The following is a 25,717-nucleotide window of genomic DNA, read 5'->3' on the forward strand; positions in this document are numbered from 1 at the left end:
ACAGATCTTCAACAAGTATCTCTTTGTCTAAGGCTGGATTTGTATCTGTGATCTGAAGATATTTTAGTTTTCCACAGTCTTTTAGAAAGTCTGTCCCTTTCTCAAGCTGAAGAATGAAGGGAAGGACAGTGCCTTCTAGTACCAGTGGCTCAAAGGGCAGATCTCACTAAAAAGTAGAGGTTTCTGAACAGGCAAGATGACAACAGTTTACCACGCTTGCTATAGAATTATATTCTTGAGGACCTCCCTGGTGGCACAGCGGTTGAGCGCTGGGTTGTGAAGCTGCCCATAGCCAGCTCAATCCCCGGCTGCGGGGCAAGGGTCCCACATGGCGTGCAGACCTCTCCTGCCGCCTGCTGCTCCCCTCAGCAGTGTACTTTGTCAGTCTGCCTGTTCTGCTCCCACTCTGCCTCTGGTGAATTCTCTCACCCTCCCACACTTCTGACTGTACCCAGTGCTTGTATAAATAAATAAATAAATATTTTTAAAAAATCATTAAAAAAAAAAGAATTATATTCTTGAAAACACAAAACATTTTCCATCAGTAACAACTTAAGGGTGGTCCAGTATCAATGCATCCCTGTGCCACTGGGTATGACATCTCACTACTGGCACACAAGCCCCTCCTTCTCCTGCGAAAGTTGACCCATCCGCCATATTCCCAACATAAGTCCCACTTTTCAGTTGATGATCTTCCTCAGCTACCACCACACAGGATGCCTGCCTTTACATCTGAATCCAGAGCAGTGCATTTTAATTATCTCATCATTTGTCCAGCTTCTCCTTTGTAATCTGGGCTTTTTTGAAGGTAGTCTGAATCCAAGTCATCTTTTTACCCTTGGAGTCTGACACACAGTTATTCAGTGACTGTTTCAACTAATTAAATTAATTAATTCAATGTGGGTCTGCAAAGGTGCAGGGGAAGAAGTACAAGATCTGGCAAGCATATGCAAATTAAATTTATGAGGGAATGAACTGCAAGTTCCAAATATCAATCTTAGAAGCAAGGAGTTTATTATGAAGAAAAAGAGACAATAATCCTCAAGATCAAATGTGTTCCTGGGGTTAAATCATTGAAAAAATAATAACAAAATATTGGCTGTTAATCAGTTAGGATAGGGAAAGCACCTCTAACCCTACCCAATTTACAGTTAATCATTATATATAACAAAATTTGGCCTATCAATTACATTAAAAGTGTAAGCCTCAAAAAAGGGACTATTTGGTAAGCCAAGTATCAGGAGATAAAAACTGAACATAATTTTAAAAATTCTCAAAGGTGTGGGCCACCCTGGTGGCGCAGGTGGTTGAGCGCTGCACTGTGAGGCTGTCGGCAGCCTCTGCAGCGCGGGTTCGATCCCAGCTGGCAGGGAAGAATCGCACATGGCAAAGCAGACCTCTCCTGTCTCACCCGCTGCTCCCCTCAGCAGTGTATTTCTTCAGTTTGCCTGTTCTGTTCCCTGCTCTGTCTCTGGTGAATCCTCTCACCCTCTCACACATCTGGCCTGTACCCCAGTTCTTGTATAAAAAAAAAAATCTTTTAAAAAAATTCTCAAAAGTGTATTATATAAAGTCTGAGGATATATTTAGGGCAGGAAACAAAAATATCTCTTTAATCATGTATAAAATTTAATGGATAGTAGATTCCGAATAGTTTTGTATGGCTATATAAATTTCCTTGTAAGCCTATCTCTAAATTCTAAAGTTTGAAAGAATCTTAGAAATAAGAGGCAATCAATAGCTTTATCAATAAAGTATTAAACAGAAAGTTAAATTTGTTACATAATTACTAAGAATACTCAAAAGGTAGTTGTTTATAATTGTTACCTTCATTTGTTCATCTTTCCCTCCCACTTCAACCTACCACAGACGGCTTTTGCAAGTAAAATCACTAATATCTACATGTCACCAAATTCAAGGACAGTCTTTAAATCTCAATCTTGACCACTTGGCAGTATTTAACCCAGCATCAACTCCCTCCTTCTTAAAAACAATTACATTGTCTTTATTTTCCCCATCTTTTCTGGCCACTCTTTATTGTTCTCCTTTGATGACACCCCTTCCTCTGCCCTTCCATGAGAGAGAGGAATTTGTCAAGCTTCATGTGCAAGCTCTCCTTTATATATTGCCACCCTAAGCAATTTCATTTACTCCAGTGAATTCCACTGTCAGGGAATGCTGATTCTCCAGTTTCTATCTCTAGACCAGACCTCTCTCCAAGCTCCTGGTCTCTATTATCAACGTTCTACTCAACAGCTCTCCTTGGATGTTTCATGCAAAGTGCAAACTCAACAGATTAAAATCCAACTCATCTTTCTTCCTGAAAGTGCTTTTCTTCTCTCTGCTAATGACAACAAAACACTGTAGGTTGAACAAGCCACATATACACACATCCTCAAGTACACCCAGTGTACTCTACAGGCCACTTTCACCTCCTGATCAGACAACTGCATATTCCTACTGTCTGTCAATACACTGTAGCTTACTCTTAAAATGTAAATGTCACCAGAGCCATAGCATGTCTTTACATTGGTCTTGAATTTAAATCCAGTAACATTATTATGGACTACAAGGCTCTGAAGTATCTGAATCCCTCTTATTTACTAACCTCATTTTATACCACTCTTTCTAGTCTTTACTATTCTGAAATGGGTAAGTAATGAGAGAGAATTAAGTATGTATCTTTCCATTCCTTTATGAACAGTATTTAGGGGTAACAAAATCATGAATGAGGGAAAGATCTACAGGAGATAGTATCAGTCAACAATGTAAAAAAGAGCTCTCAGGTGGTGCAGTGGGTTGAACACAGTGCTGTGAAGCTGTCTGCAGCCTCTGCAGCATGGGTTTGATTCCCGGACAACCAGGGAGATACCCATATGGCGTGGCAGACTTCTGTTGCGCCCACTACTCCCCTCAGCAGTGTTCTCAGTCATCGGCCTGTTCTGCTACCCATTCTGTCTCTGGTGCATTATGTCACTCTCCTGCGTCTCTGGCCTGTACCCCAGTTCTCATATAAAAAAAAATCTTAAAAAAAAATGTAAGAAGAATGATAAAAGCGAAAATCACCATTATGCAAGTCCTAATGATAAAATAGATTCTAGAAATAATATTAGTCAATAAGTTGATGGGAAATTTTATAATGTATAGATCAGGCTGAAAAAACCTGAGCCACCTTATGCATGCAGTATCAACACAAATGGAGTAGCATCCTGGGCTTTGTCTGCCTACGATGTGATGCAACAGCAAGCACCCAGCGGTTTATATGGAGTATTGTTGCCTGTAGTATTGAATCAGAATTTATTCAAGGATCTAGATTTAACTTTAAATTTGTAAGAAATGGGGGCATGTATGAGTGTGGGATGGGGCAGATTGAGAAGTATGTTACACAACTAGGATACAATCTACCCAATTTAGTATGTGAAAATGCTCTGGGATAAATTGCTTTCTTCAGTAAGTAAAGGGGAAAAGGGAGTTAAGAGACTACTATGGATTTGAAAAGACTTTAATCCTATTAACTAATATGTGAATCTTCTCTGAATCCGGATTCTAGCAAATCAAACAAAGGCTTTTTATTTGAGACCAAAAAAATGAAAATGAATTGTTTTAGATAACATTTGGAAGTATTTTTGTATTTGTGTTATATTAGTATACTGGTTAAGTTTAAAACAGAAATCCTCATTTATTAGAGAGCCACTTATGAGTGAAATTAGATGATTTCTATGATTTCCTAAAAAACACTCCAGAAAGAAAATTAAGACAAAACTGATGAAACCAGATTAGTAAAAAGTTGATAACTCTTGAAACTTGGAAATGAAAACATGAGGATTTATCATAGTCTTCCCTCTTATTTTATGTATGTTTAAAACTTGCATAGTAAAACATAAAAATTGAAAATAAGAAAAAATTTAGTAAAAACTATTCCTCAAAGAAGTCATTACTGACTCCTTTACAATCAAACTAAGGCCAGCCCATCACTTATAAGATGATTTTATAGTATAATTTATGCTTTATCTAAAGAAAAACTATCATATATGCAGTAATTACTAAAAAAAATCATTACTATTGTTATAATGGGCAGTTTCTAGGAGACCATAAACTCTCTGATGTAGAGACTTATTTACTGCCACATACTCTAGAATCTAGCACAGAGCATTGCATATAGTCGCTACTCAACATATTGTTGAACAAACAAATATTTGCCCCAACTAAATTATCTTCTTTGTCCAATTGATGTCACTCTGTAGTCTCCCATAATGTGTGGCCCATTAATAGTAAGTACCTATGTTTCTAAATGCTTGCTTTTATTTTCCATATTTTTAACTACTACTAGTACACATAACTGTGTCAGTTTTTACTTGTCCTCTTAAGGCCAACTATGTCCTTTTCTGAAATGACAAACCAAAACCAAATAATTACAAAGCTTAGTTTTTATTTTTTCCACTTTCCAGACACAAGAGTCATCATATTTTTAGGCATTTTTTCAGGGCACAATACTGAGGCAAGAAAAATAGTCAATACTAATTATCCTTGCCCTAAAATAAACTTTAATGAGTGTGCTTTAATGAAAGAAGTTATAAAAGGGACAGCAAAAATGTTTCTTATATGTCAGTTTTGACTGACTTGTAGTGTCTCCTGGAGTGCCCTGGGGAGAAATCTAAGGTGAATTATGGTTCACTGGGAAGAAACACAGTAAAAGTCTTATTACTAGATACAACTGGGATAAGAATTTAACCAAAATAGCCAAACCAAGAAGCTATGTTTTAAAATAGTATTATAAGCAATGTATTTTAACGTATTGTACCCAAAAGCACTTTAAATAATCAAGCTTTTGTTGTATAGCCTATACTTTTCATTGGTATGTTGGGCCTATGACTGGCATTCTACTTATATCAGCAATGTCCCAATACTTCATCTGTGGTTTCTGGTTTATTTCATTAGAGTGAGGATGTGAAAACATTTAAAAAGTCATCTAAGCACAGGTTCTTTCAACATTTTCATGATTTCCCTACAATTCTTTAAAGTTGTTTTGTCCAAACCATAATGTTTCAGCAATTTTCCTTTATCCAATCTTTTAAAGGTTTCTACATAGTTGCCATAGAAACAGTACATCGTTTTTGGGAGGGAAGCAAACATATTTTATTGGTGGAGGCAATATTTAAAGCAATTAAAGATCATAGAAAGAAGTATAGTTGGCAGGCTTACAAATGAATGCTCACAAGATTTGCTTCTGTAGTACTTGGTAAGTCTGTCTTAACAAAGTACCATAAATGGGTGGACTTAAACAGCAAAATTTATTGTCTCCCAATTTTGGAGGGTACAAACCCATGATCAAGATGTCAAGGACTATGAAACAGAACCTGCTTCACGCCTCTCACCTAAGTTCTGGTGACTCGCTAGTCTTTTTTGACTTGTAGAAGCATCACCCCAGTCTCTGCCCTAATCTTCATATTGTGTTCTCTCTATGCACATGTCTGTCTCCAAACCCCCTTCTTAGATAGCAGCCATACTGGAGTAAGGGCCTTCCCTATTCCAGTATGACGTTGTCTTAACTAAGTATAGCCACCCTATTTCCAAATAACTCATCCCAAATTAGAACTTCAACATAAATTTGGGGGGAACAAAAACTCAGCCCAGGAAAGTCTTTATCAGTAAGCTTCAGAGAGGATGAAAATCAGAGTTTAGTTAGGGGAACTTCTACTGTAAACAGATGATTTAATGAATTTTACCGCAGATCTAAGTGTAGGACTGGAAAGAATCTTTTACCATGTATATTCCTGAGACCATAATATATTTACAAAATTTGATATTGCATTCATTTCCAAGTTGTGTGTTTGAAGAAAAGGTCACTGCAGAGAAAGTTTCAAAAGAAAATTAATCTCAAATTCATTATCTTTTAACCTGAAGTTCTCAATTAAACTTATGCAAACACATTAGGTATTTGCAAATTCTAAAACAAACCATTATATAAATATTCTTAATTCCATCCTTGTACAACTGAAAGTATAAATAATAATATATCCAAATTGCTATAAAAGGACAATGATAAAATTATAATATGTAATAAATAAAAATGATAATAAGAACTAAATGGTATATTTTATGCAGTTCATTCTAACTGAAGGACATAATCTTTCCAAACAATGATCCTAAGTACATTGTCTCAAACCTACCATTTTTTATTTTTGGATGCCTTTATGGGTGCCCTAATTCTACATGAGAGCACAAACTGGAGCAAGGAAATAAGATAAAGAGAACTTTTTTTTTACTGTACTTATGTGGAATTCTGTCCTACAAAGAATAAGGCTTTCATCTCTTAATCCGATATCCACTTAACTACACCACAGAAGATTTATTTTGACCCCCTCTTGTTTCATAAGGGGCTCAAAAGTCTGTAGCAATTTTTGACACTTTGTTATGCTGTACTGACACCGCCTACACACACACACACACACACACACACACACACACACACACACTCCTCCCTGCCTCATTTTCATATGGACACAAAGCTTTGGGATAAAATGATGGTTCATTATAGTGGTACAGAGCTCTTATCTTCATCCGGCAAGAGTCATTTCCTTCCAAAGATTGAAATGCAAATGTGAAAATTAATGATAACTGCATTATCTGATAGCAGAGATAATACCAATTCACTGTCAGAGTAATACACAGTCATTCTACGATTTCCTCCGCTTCTCACAATATTCTTCTTACTGTCAGACTATATCTATGGTTAACTATGTTTCATAGGTTTCTGTTAATTTACTTCAAATGGCATTTCCCAGATCTCATATCTACCACATTTTCCCAATCAAAAAGGAAACGAAATCAGAACTGTAATCTCCAAGCCCTTCTTTGGACTAGTAAGGGGGGGTGGGTGGGAAAACTGTATCATTAGTTCGTGCTTCTATCTCACAGTGGTCTTCAAGCTGCCATTCCATTTTATGCAAAACACTACCCATCTTTTTAGTTTAATTTAGGGGACAAAGTAGAATTAGCCCCAGCACCTGCATGTAGCTGTCATGTTGAACAGCAACTGAATGAGGCCACTAAGAGATTTCTGACCAATTTTTAGACGAGATGCAACAAGTACATGTCTGACTTTATGCTACACATTTGTTCTTGAAAATTTATTGTTTACATTAAAATTTCTTTATATTTTATTCAAGCCAGTTGAATAAAATATAGTTAATATAATCCAGTGGTAATCTTTAGATAGCAAAACTAATTTTGCAAAGTAATTCACTATGCAAATGTTTAGTGAGTACTTATAATATGTAAGGCATTGTAAAGGCTACTAAGCCACAATTGCCAAAATGACACTAAAAGTAATAATAAGAGCTGTTGCTTGAATACATATGAAGTGCTGAGCTCCAAGTTTTACATGGAAAATAAAATGATGTAGCTAAAATAGAATGAGTTCCATTTTATAAACAAGGAAACTGAAGCCTTGATGAGTTAGTTAGCTGACTACTTACTAACTTACTTTAAGCATAGTTAGTAAGTAGTCACACAACTGATAAGGAGCAGGGCATTGACAAAAGTGGAAGAAATATTTTTGGTTTTCTTCATTCATTACACTACCTCAAAACAACTTACCATTGATAGAAAATCAGATTTCTGTTTATCAATCTAGGAGCAAGTTGTGATACTCTATAATAATAAAACTTTCCCTTGTTTAAATTGCATTAATTCATCAAATAATATGAACTCTGATTATCTACTTCATTTTTACTTAAATGCTTCAGGTGCTTAACATATAAATGCCAAAATATATTTCAATTAAAGTACATGCTTATATTGAAAAGTTCACATTAAAGAATGTAAATGACAGTTCACTCAAAATTTTAAAACTGTATATCTCTGCATTAATACACACTTTTAGAGGTGCATATATTATTTGCACCTTTGAGTAACATATGTTCCTATATTAGAACTCCTGGAAATTTTAGGTATAACTGCAGTAAACCTGACGGGAGCACTTAGAATCATTTCATATTATACCAGAGAAATCAAATTACTCACTACTCCCAAGAACCAAAAGAAGTAACTATGTTTTTAATAATATAAATCAGAGAGTTGGCATACGTAAAATTGATGTAAATAAAAGTAACTTTTAAGGAGTTCATTTCATAGAGGCAGATGATGAATTTAAAATGACTTACTGAATTCATTCCCCAAAATCTACCTTTAAATCTAAATACATACTACTCCAGAGTTTGGACATAAATTGTGGTTATAAGATTTTCTTAAAAGAGAGAAACAAAGATATAATCATTATTTTCAAAGTAAGGTCCACATTTCAAATTTCAGTCTGTGTAAGAGGTGCTAGGATCAGGGAAGGTCACTAACATCTAGTCAATCCCGTGTTCTCCCAAGTCTTCATCTCTTCAAACTTTATCCTCTTAACAGGCAGTTATTATTCTTTGCATTTAAACATAAGAAAACTAAAAAAACCCAAATAGGTGGAAAGATATTCCATGTCATATATTAGAAGAATTAATATTATTAAATTTTGATAATACTCAAGGAGATTTACAGATTCAATGTAATCACTATCAAAATGACAATGGCACTGTTTAAAGAAATAGAAAAAACAAACCTAAAATGTGTATGGAATCATAAAATAGCACGAATAGCCAAAAACACTGAGAAAGAAGGAAAATGTTGGAAGCATAATTTCTCTCTCATTCCAAATTATATAGCAAAGCTTTATAAAAATTAACACAGCATAAAAGCAGACATACAGATCAATAGGATAGAACAGAAAGGCCACAAGGAAATCAAGGCATATATGGTCAGTTAATTTATGACAAAGAAGTCAATATATAATAAGGAAAGGACAGTCTCTTCACTTGGTGTTGTGAAAACTGGACAACCACATGTAAGCTATTTCAAACCCCACACAAAAACCAACGTAAGCTCTGAAACCATAAAACTCCTAGTAGAAAACATAGGTGACAAGCTCCTAAACACTGGGCTTGGCAATGTGTTTTGAATCTGACAACAAAAGCAAGGCAATAAAAACAAAAATAAATGAGTGGAACTACATGAAATCAAAAAGCTTCTGCACAGCAAAGAAAATCATCAACAAAATAAAAAGGCAACTTACTGAATGCAAGAAAATATTTGCAAATCCTTTATCTGAAAGGGCTTAAGTTCTGAAGTATCTAAGGAACACAAACAACTCAATGGCAAAACAAAAACAAAAAATTAACATAACAATCTAATTAAAATGAGCAGAGATCTGAAAAGACATTTTTTGAAAGAAGATATAGAGATCCAAAGGAAAAATAGTTAATCATCAGGGAAAAGAGAAAAAAGCACACACAGAATGAAATAACCTCTCACAACTGAACATGGCTATTTTCAAAAAGATAAGAAATAATAAGTGTTGGTGAGGATGCGGAGAGGCTATGGAGGAATACCTATGACTTCATTTATATGCAGAGCCTAACGGAAAAAAAAAAAAACTTGATAATTTCAAAGAGCATGTTGGTCTTTGCCAGCCTTAAGGGGTAGGATGAGCTGGAAGAAATGAGTGAATGGATTTAGTGGGTCAAAACATCACAAACTGGGCCTCCCCGGTGGCGCAGCGGTTGAGCGCTGGGTTGCGAAGCTGCCCGCGGCCTCTGCGGCGCCGGTTCGATCCCCGGCTGCTCCCCGGCCACCGGAGGAGGGTCCCACATGTCGCGCAGACCTCTCCTGCCGCCCGCTGCTCCCCTCAGCAGTGTACTTCGGTCCTTCTGCCTGCTCTGCTCCCCGCTCTGGCTCTGGTGAATTCTCTCACCCTCCCGCGCTTCTGACTGTACCCAGTGCATGTATAAACAAAACAAACAAACAAACAAATAAATAAATAAAACATGCCTCTATTAAAAAAAAAAAAAAAAAAAAACATCACAAACTTGCAATTACAAAATAAATTAGCCCTGGGGATCTAAGGTACAGCATGGTACCCACAGCTAATAATGCTATATAGCATATTTGAAAATTGCTAAAAGAATCAATCTTAAAAGTTCTCATTACAAGAATAAAAATTTTTAAAGCTGTATTTGGTAATGAATGTTATTTAGTTTACTGTGATGATCATTTATACATAATTAATTTTGTGCACCAGAAACTAAAATAATGCTATATGTTGATTATGTCTCAATAAAAATAATTAACTAATCATTTATTTTTAAATAAAGATAAGGAAAGTGAGGTCCTGGCTACTTATTATGTCGAAAGTGTCAGTTTGCTAACTCAAACACAGATTTAATTCTGAGATGTATACATTTTCTTCTTTAGTTTAGACCACTCTAGGTTAATGTGCTTAATTATTGTATTGGTGACCTAAATACATGAATAATTAAAGAAACTCAAAGGTGAGAAGTGACATCAAAAAAGGAGTGTGGATAGCATCTACTACATCTTTGGACTTCTTCCTAGCACCTTTTATAGTGATTGGTGTTCAGTAAAGGTTTATTGAATGAATATGTACACGTACACACACACACACACACACCCATGCACACACATATATAAACTGAAGTACTTATGAGGGTGATAAAGCAAAATGCTTGTGTAATAAAAGAAAAGGTGTTTACTTAAAAAGAAGGCAGAAATTATATGTGTGAAGAACAGACAAATACTGATGAAAGGAAGAACAGTAGAGAGCAGGCATTCTATGAATTAGACTTCAGGCAAGGTAGTGCCAGAGTAACTTTTTTTAAAGCAAGAAAGAACAATGAAATTTAAAAATAAATGTGTGAAATGCTGAAATAATGAGGTAATTATTTTTACTTTGGCCTGAACTTTACTTGTTTAGTGAGTGTCTAGCTCTCCACTCAAACTGTGAATGATTCACAGAAACTTAAAACCTATTTTAACAAGTAACAAATATTTAAGCATGAAAGAATTTCACCACAGAAGTGTTTGTAAATGCAAGATAACTGTCCTTAAGTTTGTTTAGGTTCCACCAATTCGTAAGAATTAAGGAAGGTGTGAGCAATTACTATGCATATATTTTAGCTGAATAACAAATAAGGGAAAATTATTGCACTGTGGAATTGATAAAAATAGAATGCTTCAGACAGGAGTTGATTCATTATTGAATTGAGTCATTAGAAAGGTTATGGAGTCATCTTCAATCAAACTGTTTAAAAATAAGATAAATCCTGATCCATCGTAAATGATGTCAGCCTTGTGCCTCAAATTCTTTAGATAATTTCCTTTTCTTTTGATTTTGTTCTATTTTTAGAGAAAACTGTCTAACTTAGGATGACTATCAGGTCTGGCTGGGAGGAGCGAAAAGTTAGGAGACCTTGAAATCACACCTGGCTTCTTATCGCATGTCTTAACCAGTAATTTGTGCTTAAATTCAAAACTAGATGTTTAGTATGACAAAATTTTACCCTTTGTTGGATCAGATATACTACTGGGTTGTTTCTTGTTGTTGTTGTTTTTAAGCCCAGCATAATTCTTTTAAGCCCAGCATAATTCTTCTCCATCTTTTTATTAAAGCTAATAATGCAACTTTATTTCTAAAAAATGTTCCTAAAAAAGCCAGCATTGGACACGCAGTATGTGCTTAGTAATTCATCACCCCCTGAATTTGCTTAATTACTTCTAAGTCACTGGAAACACGGCAGGCCCAAGATAGGAAAATCTGCCCCCTCCAAGTTTGCCCCATACAAAAAGAAACCAGAATGCATCCTTTGCAAACAGGCATATCCTAAAGGCCACCTAATATAATTTAAAATGTAAAGTGTTTCTAAATAGCTTAAACATATCTAATTCTATAAAGTGCCATACAATATAAAGTTCACCCACCCTTTTTAAGCTAAATGTAATCTCCAAGAAGAAACAAAATTTCCAAAGACTTTTTTATCTAGGGAATTCTTCCCCACGTTGAGAAGACAGAGCATTACGCAATAAGGTGAAAATGCCAGAAGTCTGCATTTTCTCTCAAACTCTTAAAAGGCAGTGTTATGGTACCTTAAATATATTACATTTTGATCCAAAATCTTGTGTAACATGATGCTATAGTATCCAGAATACAAACATTTGTGTGTATCACAAATAACATTAGAAATAACATCATAATAATCAGATATACTGTATCTTCATTTTTGTTTGCATTATATTTTCCAGCTACTGGTTTCAGAAAATTACCACTAGACGTCCTCTGTTCTTCACACACAGCAGAGAGCAATTTTCAAAGTCATGCAAGGGTGAAAATGTGATTGAAATAGAAGGATCTTTCTTAATGAAAAATGTTACTTGCTTTGAAAATTATGGCTAAAACTATTTCAAAACTCACTTATATCCTTAAACCCTATGACATAATAGTTTCCATTTACAAATATACCATCAATTTTAAATTACTTGGCACTAAATATAAAGGTATTTTTTTCCCATAGCAGTATTATGACTGTATATTTTTACATAAAGTTACACAGTGTTTTGGCGTATTTTGATCATTTTTGGTTGTTCTCAAAATTAATTAATGTCAGGATATTTAAAATTAAATTTAATTTTTGTTCATCAAAATGAAAATGTTCCCAAAACTTTTCAATAAGGGGGACATTTTGTTAGTATTTTCTAAACTTTTAAATATATGTTGAGACTTAATCTATGACTTAAAACATATATGTCCCATATGAACATGGAGATAGCAGAAAGACTTCTGTTCAAAGAACACATAATTGACTAATTCTTATATGAATATGGAAAAAATAAAGATGGAGAGTTCATGCAGAGGTAACCTTTGGCTTTATAATCTATTTACCAAAGAAAAGTCTCTTAAATAATGATGTTTATTTAAATGCCCATATAGCCAACATACCCACAAATATTTTCAAGTCAGAACTGAGATTGTAAGAGTTTTACAATCTAATTAAAAATTAAGAAAAAGGGTGAATTCTTAATAATAGCAAAGGACAGTAGAATTTTAAATTTTCTGTCCTACCTGGTCCATCCCAGTCATCTGTCTCAACTCCAGGCTGACCTGGTTTCTCTGACTGTGTATCCCCATCTGATTCTGTGGTCTCCTGGACTCCATCATCACCTGGAAAAAATACAAAGCACAGAAAGAAAGGCAAATGATTCGGACAGTTCTATTTGACATTCAAATCTTCATCCAGAGATGTCCTTAGCATATGTCGAATTATGTTTATTACATACATTGTCATTACACTGGTGAGTGTCCATCTTTAATTTTTCAAATATTTATTATCACTCTATAATAAAGAAAATCAGCATTATAAATAAAGTTAATTACTGGAACTGTCTATAAAAGTTTTCAGATTTAGTAATATATATAATGAGAAAAATTAAAGCACTATACAATTTGCAGGGTTTTCAACTCAGAAAACCTCAACTTATTTCAAAATTACAATTTTTACAAAGACAAGATATAACAGAAAAAATATTAAATAGTTTAAGAAAAGGATATTTATGTTTGGGGTAGATATAGATTATCTACATTATTTTGAAAAAGTTGTTACTTTTCTCCAGCATGAAGACTGTTAAAAATTGGTTGTGTTTCTTTTTATCCACAGGTCTAAGAAGGGACCGCCCTGGTGGCGCAGGCAGTTGAGCGCCACACTATGAAGCTGTTTGCAGCATCTGCAGTGCAGGTTCGATCCTGGCCGGCCAGTGAAGATCTGGCTTCGCAGATCTCTCCTGTCATGCCCACTGCTCCCCTCAGCAGTGTATTTCACCAGTCTGCCTATTCTATTTCCCTCTCTGTCTCTGATGAATCCTCTCACCTTCCCGCACATCTGGCCTGTACCCCGATTCTTGTATAAATAAATAAATCTTTAAAAAAAAAAGGTCTAAGAAGACCATAATAAAATGACCAGCATATGAGATGGGTCAATGACTCAAATCTGAACAATGCAGAAAGCTATAAAGCTAGAATTGTCCTAGACTTTCATTGAATAAGTGCATCTAGTTTACACAATTCCATGCCTTCATTTTCACATAAGAAAAGGAAAAAAGTATATTACATTTTGCACAAAAGTCTAGTAATGACAAAGGAGAAATATAGAACACAACCAAATTTAAAACAAAAAATCTCATTTACTATAACTTCATTTTAGTTGATAACACAGTATGTGCTCCTTTAAAGGAAAGTAACATGACGACATGTTGCATACAAAAAAGGCTATCTTAACAAGTGCACACAAAAATACTAAATAATACCTACTTATAAACCGTAGCAGAGATCAGAAAACAGAATAACAAGAAAGTGCAATTCCATACTTGTATGTGTGTATATGTAAGTCCTAAAATGAATCACTTTTATAAAACAGAATGAAAGCTGTAAGATAAAATGTTGAAACCCAGTGAGAGCTCTGTTTAACCAATTTCCTGAACAGAGGACCATTTACTTTGCTGCTAACAAAAAATAAAACACATATCCAATGGCACCAAACCTCAGTTTGGACTTGAAGGCTCTTTAAAAGATGAGTTACCTCCTCCTTTCAGGAGGATCAGAGTGGATAAAAACAAAATTCTCTCCACAAAATGTTTACTGAGCAACTATTATGTCTAAAGAACTATATGCAGTATATTAAGATACATATGAAAAACTATAGTTTCATTTTGAAAATAGTATAAAAAGCATTAAAGAAAGTGAATTCATAAATAAGGAGATTGCAAGACAAGGTCCAAGTGCCTTAAGGAAGGTACAAAGGCTCAGTAGTAAGATGAGATTTTTTTTTTAAAGATTATTTATGGGCCTCCCTGGTGGTGCAGCGGTTGAGTGCTGGGCTGCAAAGCTGCCCGCAGCCTCCGCAGCGCCTGTTAGATCCCCCAGCTGCCGGCGAGAGTCCCACATGGCGCACAGACCTCTCCTGCCATGCCTGCTGCTCCCCTCAGCAGTGTATTTCGTCAGTCTGCCTGTTCTGTTCTTCACTCTGGCTCTGGTGAATTCTCTCGCCCTCCTTGTGCTTCTGACTGTACCCAGTGCTTGTATAAGATTTATTTATTTATGCATACAAGAACTGGGGTACAGGCCAGAGATGTGGGGGGGGGTGAGAGGATTCACCAGAGACAGAGTGGGGAACAGAACAGGCAAACTGACTGAAATACACTGCTGAGGGGAGCAGCGGGAGAGACAGGAGGGGTCTGCTTCGCCATGTGGGTTTCTCTCTGACCAGCCGGGGATCAAACTCAGGCTGCAGAGGCTGTGGATTGCTTCATAGTGTGGTGCTAACCCCTTGCGCCACTGGGGAGGCCCAAGATGAGATTTTCAATCCTGTTTTCCTTTTTGCAGGGCACACAGAAGAATCTAGAGTTATCAATCAATTATCTTAGGAGGCCAGTAGAAGTGTTCTCTAGTTTCTTAGAGGCAAATAGGGCTGTTCGTCAGACTTGCACACACAAGCAGCCTCCATGGCCTTTAAATACACTGAAATACTGCAAGACATAAAAGTAACCAAGTACTCCTCAGTAGGCCTGCTCTGGCCCCTCCCTAATCAGGCCCCTCATACCCCTCCCTGAATCTAGAAACTGAGGGATTAAAAGCTAGACAATAAGATGTTTATGTCATCTGCTCTGATTGGTCAGTCCAGGCTGTATCAGTTATTACAGACTTTGAATATTATCTCTGCATATATGTAAGTATTGAACTAATGCCAAGTGATTAGCATGTTGACATCACAAGAATCATAAAATATTAGCTCTGGCAGAGAAGCTTGCTGCCTCAAAAGAACTTGTTAGTCTCTGCTTGGCCCTTCCTGCTTGCTCCAATTGACTCCTCCATCACTGCCCTTCCTTGTGCTCCAAGGAGGCGGATTTCTGTTGACCACATTCCTGGGGCTCCCATATTCTCTAATTCTGGATGGGATCTTCCAGTGGGAGGTACTGACTGGAGATCAGAAGATCAGAGGGCAGGAAAGCAGTCAAGTATTTCCTTCTCTTTGATTGCTGTATGGCACAGCCAGAGCTCCTGAGGTGACCCCCCTAGATCGCCAAGTTCTCGCATCACCTTACCCTCTCCTGGCCCTTCAGTGAGGAGATATAACAGCTTCTCACAAGATGCAAGGTGCTCCCCAGCCCTCCTCAATCCTTTAACTCTGCTCACACCTTATATACTGTCCCTTCATCAACCCCCTTTAGCAATTCCCTTAAATGACATCATCACTTTGCTCTTAGGAATCTTAACTGACACATTCCATATCCTCACAAGTTTCTCTTACTCCTTTCATGAGTTTTGGTGAGTCATGACATCTAAACTAAGGTATTATACTTTCTTTATATGGATTCATTTTTTATGACTTAACAGAAACATTTTTAAAAAACAAAAACTTCTTATCACTTATCAATGGAAAAATCAGCAACAGATGTCAAAAAGGGATGGTAACTATAAAAAAATCAATAAAAATAAATGTAACATTATTAACTTCCAGTTGATGTATTTATTTAGACTGTCTGGTTTCACTTCCCTCTACAAGAAAAGTATCAATTCATAAGGTTTTTAAGTCATAGTCATATTAGTTGAGACATTCTCATTAATATATAATATAAGAAATTTGAAAACTTCCTCACCAACTGATTTGATGCTAGTTAGTAAAATATCAGTGTACCACCTAATCTTCTTGAATATCACCTGGGATACCTGACACAATTCAGGGGGAGCACTGACCTTTCCACTTTTTCATGGGTTTAGACTCTACAATAGAAACTACCTCTTACCGAAGTGAACTTCTGATTGTATTCCACATACTGAATGGGAGGTTTGACTCAGAGTACTAATACAGGGTAGCATACAAAGAAAAATCCCTCCCCAACAGTGAAGAGTAAAGAATAAAGCTCATATTCTTTGAACAGCACCTACTTCTTCCAAGGACTTTTCTCATCATGTCCTATAAATCTTGAAATAGGGACTTGAGCACCAGTGAGAACTCTAGAGATTAACCAAAATTACATAAATTTGCTGATCAGGGAATTGTACAGATAGGGTCAGTAATTTATGTATGACCTTATATTAATAGCTACGATATTTATTTTTGTATAAGGCATCCCCCAAAAACTTTCTCAAGCTTCATCAATTAAAATTCCCCTTTAACCCCACAGGAGGAATATGGAGGCTTTAGGTAGATCTCTTGGCCTCAACATGCAGGACAGAAGGTGTGGGAGGGAGCATGAAGAGGCATTATTAAGGTCACCAAACTCAGCAGTTTATATAAGGTTAGGATTAAATTTGAGTCTCCTCACTGCAGCCTAGCATTCTTTTCAAACATCTTTTCTCTACTCATCCTCCCACTTGAGGAAAAAACCATGAACACCTGAAACAGTTATAGATTAATCCTAGAACACTCTCAAAACAAGAGGCACAAGACTGTATGTTATAAATCACATATTTACGGGCCCAGATGAGAAAATACAGAGTAAACATTTGAGCAGAACAATTTAGAGAAGTTAGGTTTTATATTCAGATATTAACTATATCATCTGTATGTTCACACAAGGGAGTAAATCTTCCTATTACTTACATTGTAATTGCTGGAAACATGTGGTGCCATACAGGATTCAAGTAATCATTAACATTTACATTTTTGGAGATACAGTGAGACATATGAAAAAAGAAAAAAAATACTCTCTTAATGAACATATAATTTAGTTAAGGAGATAGGCAACAAGCACAAAAGAGGCAACCATTGATAAAAACTTAAAATCAATGCAGTATATGAATAATTTCAAATGAGAACATATATGATCTAGTCATTCGGAGAACAGAAACATAAAATGACATTGGCTATTGAGAACCTCTTGCAATTAATTTTGGACTTCCACCTTCATATTGAAAGCAGTGCGAAATATTTGTAGACATGCTTCTGCAAAATTTTTGTGACTACAGTTGTCTACTTTGAAATATTTTACTAAGCAAATTACATATCTGGAAAGAAAACAATGAGCTACATAGTGAGAAAGAAGTATGTTTGGACAATTATACTCAGAGCAATCACAACAATCAGATAATTTATAAGTTTAAAGAATTTAGTTGAATCTATAAATGTTCATATCTATTGAAAAGAGGTAATCTAAACCACTGTTTACTACCTGAATAAAATACTATTTTTTACCCCTAGGCACTGTGTTGAACACTGAGAATACAAAACAAAGTGCTCCCTTTTTTTCAATAACTTACAGACTAGAACAGAGACAAATCAAACTTACAGACTAGAATAGAAACAAATCAATAGAATGTGACCTCGTGTGATGAGTAAGTAGGTGGGCACAGTTCATGATGTGATAGGAGCATAGAGACTTAACTCTTAACCCAGAAATGGTGCCATGGAAGCTTCCTTGAGGAAAAAACCAAATATATATCTAAAATTTTGGAGGCATAATCTTACATGAAACCAAACTTTGTAGGTTTCATGTCCTAAGGCTCATGATTGAAAATCATTTTTTCAGATTAAAAATGAGAGCCATCTCCCCAAAGAATTCCATATGAAAAAGATTATAGTGATTAAGTTATTGTACAGGCAAAATGACAGGTTGAAGGTTGTGAGCTAAAGACATTTCAATGATGCAAGAATAGGATACAGATAACATTTTAAGATGCTAAAGCGAAACAGTTCTAGAAATACAGCCACTATATGATGATGAACTGAATGAAATCTTTTCCTTCCTTCATTGTGATATTTTCCCATGGATCATTTTCCTCTAGTATCACTAGGAAAAGAAAATGGCAGAATGACTGTAAATCTCAGCAGACCTTTTTATACACAGAGAAACTGGTAAACCTCTCAAAATGAAAATAATATAATTCAGTCCATTAAGGGCTTGACTGAACTAGGAATTTCACATAATAGCAATTTAATAAAATACTTTGATTAAATGTCATTTAACTGCCAATTCAGAACTGTAGAGTTTACATGCACTTGTACCAACATCTGGAGAAATACTCAGTATTGATAATCCTGATTCATGGGATGATTTATTCTAATTTGTTTCATTATGCAGCACATATAATTAGAACTACTGAAAATAAACATTGTAGAGTATTTAAAGGAGCACTATAAAAACTAGTTGATTGTACACAATTACCAGCTCAAAAGAAATTATATTTTGTGACTATTTTAAGCTGTTTATGAAGCTGGGTAAACATGCAATATATACTTCTCATTAATAAAAATAAATTCTGAGGGAGACTAGATAAGTCTTGCCTGCTTTTTAAATCTTGTTTTCTAAAAGAAAGCAAAAACATAAGAATACCATTTGAAATGCTACACTGGATGTAGAAAATAAAAGGAGTCAGAATTAAATTTACATTAATTTTAACATCTGCTATATATCAAATACTGAAATCATAAGGACAGATAAGGCAGAGATCATGTCATCAAGCTCAGATTCTGTATTAAACCTAAATATGGCAACTATTTCTTAAGCACCAATCAGCACTAGTGAAATGCTTTATGAACATCACATTAACGACTCTGACATACATTAGTATCACTAACATTCAGAAGGATATAACAAGAGGCAGGTATATGAGAAGATGCCCAGGCACATTGCTATTAAGTGGAAGTGCCAAGAATTGATTCCAACCCAATATAACTCAGAAGACTATATTCCAAACCTACTGAAATATAAGTCAAAATCTACTAGATGTCAGGCCACAAAGGTAGTTGATGTGAGCTTAGAGCTACTTTCTGCACGTCCTATATATGTCTTGTTTCTAAATTATGCTTCTATGTTAAAATGAAACATTGGATGGATTTAATCCTTATGAGCTTTAGTCTAAAGTGTTGTATTTCACTGGAAACTTAAGAAAAGTAAGTACACAAAGATGCACAATCAAAAACCATTGCTCAATGACCAGTTAGAAAATTAGATTTTGGTTTCATATGTAGAATCTCTGAATTACTTTTAATAAACACTATTTTCCCTCCTAATATACTGATTCTTTATTTTCAATATGTTTATTCTCATGGAAAATTTATAAATAGAACTTTATTTTGATATTGACCCAACTCCTGCTTCTTGATTTGAATGGAAATGACTGTATTGACCATCTTTTTTAAAATCGTCTATCCATTTTTAATTCTTGTATGTTTGAAATCAGCACTCTAAAGTAACTTATTGATATTGCATGAATTATTAATAGCCAAGATAATAATGACAAGTTTGTTAAGATATTGCTCCAAAATTATTGTTGGTAGGAAGAGAAATGCAAGACAAAAAAAAAAAAAAAAAAAAAAGGATGCTAGGAAGAGAATTACAGAAAGAGGAATGTATTCGACATTCATTCATTTACTTGTTAAATTCTTTATTCACATACTTTTGAATAGAAATTTCAGTGTATTTTTAGCAAAGCACAAACATTTAATGGGATAATGACTATACACACACACACACACACACAGAGACCAATTCATAAAATGATGAAATGGAATAAATGTCAAGTGGTAACAAATTCTATAATATTTCTAAAATTATGGCTATGGAGTTAATGGTTTTCCAGTGCAAGATTAAACTCTTTTGTTGCTCTTTTAAAAGATATCACACATATTTTGTGGGCCCTTCCATTTTTCTTAGTTTAGTTTTCAGAATCATTGAGAGTCCTATAGGAGGAAATTGAAGATGTTATTGAGCAATATAATGCACAGTACAAATGGCTAGGGAAATGGACTAGAATTTAGTCTTGAACACATAAAACAGCATCTTTAAATTCCATATTAGGTATTGTTGGCAAGGTGGTAAAGCCAGTAGCTCTGTTTGCCAGGCAAGAATAATTTCAAAAACACAAACAAACATCTTTTCACTGAAAGTTAGACATTCCCGTAGAAATTAAAGATTTGCTGCATTCCAAGACAGTCACTTTTTTCAGCACAAAATAGCAGCAGTGTTTGAAAGCAGTCATGCAAGCAAACAGCCTTTCTCAACCCTGCTCTTTTAATCCATGTAGTTCCTATCAATATTAACCTCTTATAGAAATTCTTGTACAATATAACTATTGAACTTTCTTGACTAGGAGTGTTACTGTAGCTGTTAGTCATCCCTATAATGTATTTTGCAATCAGCTAAATCATCAAAGTATTTTTTAACAATGAACAGTTCAGAAGTGACAGATCTACTTTCTTGTTCACAACTGCTTATCAGAGAATAGATATCACATATGTTTTCCAGGTGCTTCCTATAGTTAGGATACCTTCACAGAAGCCGCTCATGAAAGATAAGGTCATAAAAGAGATGAAAAATGTGTGTGCTTCATACACTTATGGTTTTATCATCAGACAAGATAGCTTTGGTTAAAGGACTATAACAGTCAAAAACAGAAAACTGCAGCTTATATTGAAGGGCGAGGACATTAAAGTTGAAAATTCAGTTGGTGTTTGCTTTGCCTAATAGCCTCACAATCTTGCTTAGCTTAAAACAATTGTTTGGTTACAGATTCTCCAAACAAAGGTGTCATGTTAAATTAACTCTGCCTTGCCAAATTATAGACATGGTTATATCTCCAGATACAGAAATAAAAGCATGCAATTGTTATCCCTTTATGCTGATACCTAAAAGTATATTTATACATTTCAACTGTTTGAAAATAGGTCCAGTGTTCTGTGAAACCCTGTAATGGTGTCTGACTCAAATATCCCTTTGACTCACAACAGACGTCTAAGAAAATGTGGAATTTTGCCATGTTCTAGATAGCTAGACTCAGTATACAACTATTTTCAAAAATACATGTCATTTCCTGTAACTTTTTCATACCTAAAATACATGGTTGATTAAACAGAGCAAAAGAAAATAATCCATATTTATTTGATTATAAAATTTAAGATCCTGAATGAGGAAACAATCTTGAAACAGTTGATAACAGTAGTTCAAGGCTAAGTCTGTTATTTTGAAGAGAAACTGAATACTCAATCAAAGGTGATTATAATCTGTGGCATTTTATTACAGAAAGTAAGAATATTTAAGACACTAATGTTTATGGTAACTATGTCACACAGAAGTCAAATGGAAAGTATTGATAACTTTAGGAAGAAAAACAGGCTTATAAATTCTTTCTACAATAGTGAACATTTCTTCCTAATGTCAACATCATCCTCCACGTGCAAAGGTTTTTTGCCAAAGTTTAAGTTCACTGAAGATTTAAAATCAAGGGAAATTTCCAGATGAGATAAAATAAGGCAAATTTCTAGCAATATCTGATTTAAGGAGTGCCAATCATTATATCTATCAATAAGCGCTTTAAAGAGTCAATACATAAACAAGTCAGGGAGGGGAGGACATTCTACTTTAAAAGGTGTTTCTAAAACATGCAGGTCAATGTTTACATTGAATGTTTCCAATGAAAACATTCAATATGTTTTCCCATTAACTATTTCTCTTCTCCACCCACCATAAAAAAGCTCAGTGCTATTAAAAAGAAACTCCCTCTATTGCTACTACATACTATTCAGAGGAGTCTACAGAATAAGGCATTTCTTGGTTTAAAGAGACAAAATAATGCTTGATAATTTGTCAATGAAGATTTTGAACTTTACTTACTTATCCACAGATATCTGTTGCTCTGCCATCAAAACACCACTCTCTTCCCTTTGTCTCAGTCTTTAAGCTGTATTCCCAGAATTCACTTTAAGAAATCATCATTATGAACAACAAAAAGTAAAACCAAATCCTACAATCTGTGAAAGTGTCCTCAACCAACCAAACTACACAGAAAAAAATCAAAACAATTTACGAAGATAAAAATATTTGAACATTGCTTTGCATATAATCTGATTGCTTATTCTTCCCTTTTTAACAAAATGATTCATTCCAGAGAGGCCATGCCTCTCATAATCCATTTAAGAATATGATTCATAACAATCACTCATTTACATAGTGTTCCATTATTATATTATACTCATTATAAATAGACTTTATTTAAATCACATATCCAAAATGCTAAAGTCAGGAAAATGTAAATTCTGGGACAACTAATAAAGACTTAGGTTCGGATCTGAAAGTCCATTATATAACTCCTGCTCACAAGCCCTAATGATGACTTCCTTTCAAAGGTCACAAATAGCAAATAACACTTCTTTGTTCTAATAAACTCTGCTCTTTCTGCTGCTTAGTCAATAGAATTACATCATACTCATATGGTTTCTCTCTTTACTATGGCTTCTAGGAAGCTCAAATTTATATTTAATGCTTCAGCTTTTTAGATACTTGACTTGGTCTCTTACACATCCTCTTCTCATTATTTCCTTTCCTTTGTCTTAGGATTACTGTCCTTGCTGATAGCTCTGGCCCATATTTATCTTCTAGGATCAACTCACTCCTAGACTCCACTGCCCTCTTTGCATGCTAATGAAGCTCTTGCCAACCCCATGCTGCTCACTCTGACACTCCATTACCTCTATTTACCTAATTAATGCCTACTCAGCACTAGATACCAGCTCAAGGGTCATTTTTTTTAAAGATTTATTTTTTTATTTATACAATAGCTAGGGTACAGGCTAGAGGTGCAGGAGGGTGAGAGGATTCACCAGAGACAGAGTGGGGAACAGAACAGGCAGACGGACCAAAAGCAGTGCTGAGGGGAGCAGCAGGTGCAACAGGAAAGGTCTGCTGCGCCATGTGGGAATCTCCCTGGCTGGCCGGGAATCGAACCCGCACTGCAGAGGCTGCAGACAGCTTCACAGAGCTGTGTTCAACCTGCTGTGCCACCGGGAGGCCCTCAACGGTCATATTCTTAAGGCCTATTTTGCACTTCTTCGCTAGGTCAAACACCCTGTACCACTTGCGCGATTATATCATTAATGCCTACTTCCCCATTAATATGAAAATTACAGGAGAGCCAGGAACTTCCCTGTGTTAATCACATGATACCCACTGCATATCCCACAATCTCTGATATAAGAGTTCAAAGAACTCTTGGATGGATAAAACAAAGAAGTTGAATGGGCTGATGGTCACAAAGCTTTGGATCATTTATCATGCCAATAGTAAGCAAACACAAATAAAATAGTACCTTTTGCATCTGCTGAAAACCCTCCATAGCAATAGAATTTAAAGTTGGACAAACGGTCACCTGATAGTAAAAACTGCATTTTTCAGCCTCTCTTTTACATGAGGTAGACCATTCCATAAGACTAAGTTCTAGACAATGGACATAAGAAGCAAAATCTGGTGGCAGTTTCCAGAAACCTATTCTCACAGCTGAATTGGCCCTCCTAATGAATTGTCTGTATCTGTGGGGGTAAAAATGACACATTTTCTAGGTCACATCAGTCTCATCCAACTCAGATCCATATCTAGTTTCCACTTCAAGTACGTTATCATGAGACCCATTCGAACTCTTTTACCACAAGGTCTTCCCACAGCATCTTCTCCCTCCAGACTAGCAAAGGGTCCCTGGCTGCTGGTGATAACACAGGAAAAACAGTGCCATCACATTGTCTAGATTTTCAGAAACATGGGAAAATGCTTTCCCTTTCTTGTTCAATTTTTAACAGTGATTTCATTGTCATCTCTTTAGGCCCAGGGGAAATTATTCTATAATCATAATAGATCTGAAATTCAGATATCTATTATAAAAGTGAAAACATTTTAGGAATTTGATTCAAGAGATTTCAAAAAATTAGGAAGCTGAAGTCAAACCACACTCTTGATCATTGCTGTCACCTATGAAAGCAAACATATTTACTGAAGGTGATAAGGGGAGTTCACTTAGGCTCTCTGGGGCCTGAAGCCTATACAATTTGGGAGGGCCTGCTTAAAGACAGAAGACAAAATTATCCTTACAAAACTGGATGCAGGGCCTGAGAAGGAGTCTACAGGTAAGTTCTGTCTACACTCTAGGGCATCCAACAGACTAGGTCTATCATTCAATATAAAAATATCTAAACAGTTGCTAAATAAACTAAAAGGGAAAGAGCATAGCTAATTATTGTTTGGAAATGTGAAGTGTGAGGATGAGATATGTTTTTTTACATAGATTTTCAAAATTCATTCCTTTTATTAATGATCTGATTTTTTGGTGCCACCTTAAAAATTCCTCAGTCTGACTGAAATTATAGAGAAAGCACATAATTTTTTTCCTAAATTTAGGTTCCCTTAGTATATCATTTTCCCAGTCCATTGTTTTTCTTTCAGAATGACTATACTTTTGTAGAACTGCTGTCTGTTGTTATACCTTACTATATCTCTGTCTTCTCTTTGCTAGTAAGGCATTAGGAATGGATACAGGGGAACAGGATTAAATGAGGCAGATATACACCAGTGAAAAGTTTCATGCTAGAATGCTGCACATTGCCACAAAGCAGCTTGATAATATAGACACACTGCTTTCTTCATCTGTCCAAACTCGACATTTTCTCTACTCTTTATATATAGTTCCTTGTCTCACTGGTGCATATGTGTTCCTTCCCTTACTGGATGACTGTCTCTTTAAGAAATGAGAACTTTTTAAAATATATTTCCATTTCTCCCTGCACACATCCATGGTCATGTGTGGGTACTCACACATATCCATGCTATACAACCAGAAACAAGTTCTTAGTTTTAGTTAACTAGCCTGGACCATAATTTGCATGGAAAAAAATAATAAAGCTTATCTAAGACCCAAAATATAGTGTCTCTTGCCAATTCTATGGCAACAATAGAAATTACATCAAATCCCATTGTTAAATAGTAGGTGGGGGGAGGGCAACATGCTTTATATCTGCACTGCAGATTTTCACCTTGATAAATCTCTATCTTTAAAAACAATCCTTAAAGAGAC

At 35.4% G+C, this 25,717-nt stretch overlaps 1 protein-coding gene across 2 annotated transcripts in view; it reads right to left on the reverse strand.

The window, feature by feature from the left end:
- The window catches only part of ZFPM2 (zinc finger protein, FOG family member 2), a gene marked incomplete at both ends in the record, with an annotated part of 444,979 nt that overhangs the window by 316,614 nt on the left and 102,648 nt on the right, over nucleotides 1–25,717 (reverse strand). For both annotated transcript variants that reach the window (XM_084230117.1, XM_084230116.1), the window contains one exon: nucleotides 12,953–13,051. In XM_084230117.1, the coding sequence (XP_084086243.1) occupies nucleotides 12,953–13,051 (99 nt within the window). The remainder of the gene's footprint in view (nucleotides 1–12,952; nucleotides 13,052–25,717) is intronic.

Source organism: Talpa europaea (genome assembly GCF_964194135.1).
Source record: "Talpa europaea genome assembly, chromosome: 3".
Classification (NCBI taxonomy): Eukaryota; Metazoa; Chordata; class Mammalia; order Eulipotyphla; family Talpidae; genus Talpa; species Talpa europaea.